Source organism: Monopterus albus, unplaced genomic scaffold (assembly GCF_001952655.1).
Source record: "Monopterus albus unplaced genomic scaffold, M_albus_1.0 scaffold452.1, whole genome shotgun sequence".
NCBI classification, from domain to species: Eukaryota; Metazoa; Chordata; class Actinopteri; order Synbranchiformes; family Synbranchidae; genus Monopterus; species Monopterus albus.
Genome location: NW_018128332.1, coordinates 38,918 through 44,322, shown reverse-complemented (window position 1 = coordinate 44,322; position 5,405 = coordinate 38,918). Strand labels below are relative to the sequence as shown.

The following is a 5,405-nucleotide window of genomic DNA, read 5'->3' as shown; positions in this document are numbered from 1 at the left end:
TGTCAACTCCAGAGCCTCCACAGCTGCTGAAGTGCAGGCCTGAGCTCCCTGGTGGCTCTGCCGTACATGTGCTGATCTCCCACCTCCCTTGTTGCTCTGGATGAGAGAAACAGAATTTCATCCGAGAAGTAGAACACCCTCGTCGAGGCCCACCAAGGCTTGTTCCTAGTAACCCAGAGACATCTGCTGGCACAAAATGAAACACATAACTTTTGTATGAGAGTGGACCTGAGGTTTACAGCTTGGGCTCCTTTCCCAATGAGACTGGATGATGGAGGCAAAGTAAAATGGAGTGAAGTTTTTACGACTCCATAGGGGTCTTTAGAATGGATGTTTTCAGTGAGGGGAGGGGGACTGGGTGGGCTGGGGACACGCTATTCACAGATCTCTTTTATCACGTCTGTCAGAGTCCCCACACAGGTACACAGAGCAGCTACTCTCCCTAAAAATGACCTTCATGATGCATGCTATTAGCAACAAAAAATAAAACATTCAGTCAGTTATTTAATTAAAATATAACTCATCAATCTGATTAAACAAATAGAAACAACGATTAATGAAATGAGAGAACAGGAAAATGTAAAAGCTTTATTTTCTTCACACATATCACAAAATTACACAAAAATGCTGCTTAATTTCAGAGAGGAGTTGAAGTAAAAACAAGACAATAGAAAAGCTTACATGGTAATAAATAGATAAAGGATTGTAAGAAAATGTGGTGGTTATAAAATATATTACAACTTGTCGCACAGTGTGTGCAACACCCTGCACAGGTGCCGTCGGGAATACGGAGTAAATGTGTGAAGCTGAAGTACATTCAGATATTAAAAGTGCCTGTTGGAAACAAGGCTGGCGAATGAAAGAATCAAAAGAACTGACAGTTAAATTATGTACATTAAAATCAAATGATATCTGTTCTGCTCTTCCGTGTCTGCAACCTTCATTTTTGCTGGAGGCAGGAGAGAGCATGAAAAGAGATGGAGTCTAGGGGATTATGGTAACAAGAGGATCATGATGGATGTCTCCTGTGTTCACATACATGGTTTTTCAATCTACAACACCAATGACCGCACCATGAAAGAAGAGCCTCGCTGTGAGCAGAGCAAACACAGACACACTTGTCTATACACAAAATGTCAAATGCCAGGACTCAAACTGTCACAAAGAGAAAGACCTCCATTAAGTGTAGCAAGAAGTAGAAACATTACTGCAGATAATGTTCAGGAGATGACAGCCTGATGACAGCCCCCTACTGGGGGCTCTTAGTGATCACTTTGAGGATGTCACAAGTGTTCTTGGAGATGACCTCCTTCAGCTTCCGTATACGACGAGGGCTGGAAACACCCACGTAGCTCTCCGGCTGAAGGACAGCCATGCCGTCGCTAACGTTGCCCATGATGATGACCTGTCCCTCTGCGGCGGCGCCTGTGATGTTTGGACATGGGCAGTTCCAGTCCATGTTGAGGAAGGTGACTTCCAGAGGTTCCTTGCCAAAGAAGCTGAGACCCATCTTCTCATCCTTCAGGATTTCCTCCACTGTCACAAGGGCATGACCCGAGGCCTGTTCCTCTGTAAGCTCCGTCATGCGACCCAGGATGACGAAGTCGCTCCAGCAGAAGCTCGTCACCATCTTGCCTTTTGGCTTGCAGGCCTTGCAGTGGTGGTTTTTCGGGTAGGGACACATGTCCTCACAGGCTTCTTTAGATTCAAAGTTGTTGTCATTACCCCCACATCCTCCATAGATGAAGGACTGACACTGCCGCAGGGTGCTGCTGTACGCCCAGCGTGGCTCGTAGGATTTACAGGGCCCCTGTAGGCTGGGAAGGCCACAGGGGCCCGACAAGTGCGGACCACAGCACTGCATGCACTCTTTGTATGTCTCAAAGACCTTCCTTGGCTGCTGGCTGTTGCTGTTGCAGTGGGTGAAGGAGAAGCAGTTGTTGGTCTTTGGCTCGTAGTACCAGCTGACTTTCTCCAGCTCACTCCCACAATCCTCTGGGCTATCAGGTGGTTTTGCACATTCCTCAGGCAGGCAGTGGGTCATGTTCTTGAGCGGCTCTGTGGGCAGCACAGCGAGCAGGTGGTTGGCCTGCACTGAGCCAGAGGGATTCTGGGCTGTACAGGTGTAGACTCCTGAGTCATGTGGCCGGGCGTTGTAGATGACCAGCTGACCAATGTTAGTGACCACCATATTCCCTCGCACATGATTGGGCTTCATGACCACTCTAATTACACTCTCTGGCAGCCGCTTCTCCCAGGTGATCTCAGGCCGAGGGCGACCTGCCACATCACACAAGAAGCTGGCCGTGTCCCCCTCATTTACAGTCTGGTGAGTGGGGCTGCCGACCATGACAGGCGGCTGAGGCTCGGTGGGAAGTGGGATAGTTGTGTGAAAGGGAGGAGTGGTAGGGTGAAAAGTGGTTGCCTGTGGCAATGAGGGGCTGGTGTTGGGCCAGGTGAGGTGGAAGCGGCAGGTAACAACAGAGAGGACGATGCCCTTGGAGCACGCTTCTGCATCCATGTAACACTTGTTGTAGTAGGTCATGCCGTCGGAGGCGCAGGTGAAGTGGGGCTCTTTCTCGCAGCGGTCTTGGCATTTACACACTGGCTGGCCGTCCCAGATGTCACACTCAGAGCCCTGCTGCGTGCACATAAAACTGGCACAGGTGGCTTCTTTAGGTATTCCTGCAGGGCCTTTCTTCCCATCCATGTAACGGGCTGCCACACAACTCCGATTACCACACACGTTTTGACAGCACTTCTCAAAGGACTCGCACTCCTGTAGGAAGAGAAGAGAGAAATTGCAGATGCCGGATGCTGTGTGGATGTGGAGCCAGCAATCATGAGGCAGAATTTAATCCAGAGATAGAATGAAAATAAACATTGAAATCAGTGGTGGAGGAAGTACTTGGATTCTTAAATAAAAGTAACACGTACCAAAAGTAAAAGTACTCACTAAATAACATAGCAGATCACACATGAATATATATTTGTTGGGTTTTGCCTCTATAATATCAATAACAGTAAGGTCTAGACTTTATTTTGTGAAGTGTCCTGAGATGACCTTTGTTGTGATTTGGTGCTATACACATACAACTGAATTCAATTGAATTTTACTGAATTTTAATTATTGATGCATCATTTTGCACAGCTGGTAATGATGGAGCTAGCTTTAACTAGGTTGTATGCTTAGAATTTCAATGACTTTACATTGTGCTGGGTCGCTTGTGAAATTTCCACCAGGAATCAACCAAGTTTAATGGTTATACTGTATGTTGTATTATTAATTTGATTATGAAAAGGTAACAGTAGCTAAAGTTATCATTTGACTCTGGAATTTAGTAAAATCCAAGTATGACATGGTAAAAAAAATGAAAGTACTCGTTAAGTACAGCTACCTCAAACTTATACAGGACTTAAGTGCAGTACTTGAGTAAATGTTACTTTCCACCACTGATTAAATGTGAATTCTTGGCCAACATGTGACATAAACCGCATGTAAAATACATCAACGATCCGTATAGAAGTTGATAAAAGGTGACGTTACTAATGCCTTTACCTGATCAGATTCACACTCTCGTGCACAGGTGCTCATGGCATCCACCCACAGGTTGGGGTTCATGTCATTGGGGCAGATACCCGCGTGTGAGTAGATGATACGGGGCAGAACTCCGACCTGAAGCTGCATCAACACTGACAAACACGCCAGGAGCCAGACCCACCGTGGAAGCAGCATCCACCGCATCTCCAGCGCGGAACACAACTCAGCAACAAGTGGAGAAGATAAAAAAAGAAAGAAGGAAGGAAAGAACGAAAAAGGTGGGAGATTTCTGTGATCCGGCAGGAAACGGACCCAACTTCCCTAAATATTAAAGAAGGCGAAATGAAAAAAAAAATCAAGCGCGCATCACAGCTGTGCGTCTGCAGGTTGGCTCGGTGTGTGTTCCTTGATAAACGTTCAATTTGTTATCCCACTTCTGCGCAGATGATGCTCTATTTATACCACCCTTCCGCGGCCACCGCCGTTAACATATCTCGCCAGGTTTACGCGCAACATGACCGTTAGGAGTCGTCCTGAGATGCTGGAAGAAGCTTTTTAAAACGTCAGTGGTTAAGCTGTGGGCTGCGACTGGCAGGACACCTGCCGGTTAAAAGGATTGCTGGTAACCCCATTTAACCCTTTGGGAGCTCCCGCGGTGCCAGAGCGCACTCCTCCTCTACAAGAGCCGGCATGTACTTCTTATATAACAGGTTCCATTTCTCTGTTATCATAGGGTTAGGTGGGGACGGTTGCAACACCTAATGCACTCTGCTCCGTTACTCAGAGACTATGCACAGACCTACATGATTTCAATATGTTAAACGTATATCTGACAGCTTCTTGGACATGCCATTAAAATATGTGTAATTGTGATAATAAATTCAGAATTTGCGTTTGAAGGCAAGAAATCAAATGTTGAAACTGACCCCATACCAATACTTAAGTAAAAGTAACAATGTCCTGCATATAAAAGTTAGTTAAACAAAAGCACAAAGTATTAGCTTCAAAACATACTTAGAAGTACACATTATGCAGAATGGCACAATTGAAATTCCTGTATATCATATTATTGAATTATAATTGGTGAAGGATTATTGTGTACATTACATTTAATCCTGCAGCTGCTAAAGGGGGAGCTACTATAGTTTTAGCAGGCTTATATGCTTATAATTTGAATTACTGGGTAGCTTGTAAAGTCTTATGATTTACTGTAATTTTTGTATTAATCTGATTGTGATGAGTAACCAGTAACTGAAGCTATAAAAGAAATGTAGTGGAGTAAAAAAGTACAATATTTTCCTCTAAAATGCAGAGAAGTCAAAGTATGAAGTAGCACAAAATGAAAATACTCAAGTAAAATACAGATACCTCACAATTGTACTGTACTTGAGTAAATGTACTTAGTTACTTTCCACCACTGTGTGGAGACAGTTGCAGCAATCTCCAGGGATGGTTGCACCATTCATTAAAATACATTAAAATGGCACTAACTAACTGTATCTGTAAAGATCACAGTTAATTTGTTTTGTTTGTGACTCTCCTGGGGGGGCAGCAGGTTACCTTGCTCTCAGTTCCTGGTTGATGCCTAGCTTCTGTCTTAAAAGAAAGTAAAAATAAAATTGGTAGGCTTACAGGGTGGTCTGGAAAATAACTAAATCCTTTGCCACTGATTTGACTGCTTTAACTGTTTTGCCATAATCTCTGATCAAATCTGATGCCATTGTCAGAACATGTAGGCTAGTGGGATATTCCTATCAGTGAGCTGTTCCCTCACTGGCATGCTGAACTGATATAAATGACTAGACAGCATGAAAATGTCTTTATCCACTGGATTAATCAGGGTGCAGTGTTCTTTTAGTTGTTA

General features: G+C 44.5%; 1 protein-coding gene across 1 annotated transcript; it reads right to left on the bottom strand.

Moving 5' to 3' along the window:
- Positions 1 to 1,249: 1,249 nt before the first annotated feature.
- On the bottom strand, positions 1,250 to 3,928 carry LOC109952302 (WAP, Kazal, immunoglobulin, Kunitz and NTR domain-containing protein 2-like). The gene is made up of 2 exons (XM_020587318.1): positions 3,560 to 3,928; positions 1,250 to 2,779 (listed from the first exon to the last, which is right to left on the bottom strand). The coding sequence occupies exons 1-2, from the start codon at positions 3,743 to 3,745 to the stop codon at positions 1,250 to 1,252; spliced, it is 1,716 nt and encodes a 571-aa protein (XP_020442974.1). The 5' UTR covers positions 3,746 to 3,928.
- Positions 3,929 to 5,405: the final 1,477 nt, after the last annotated feature.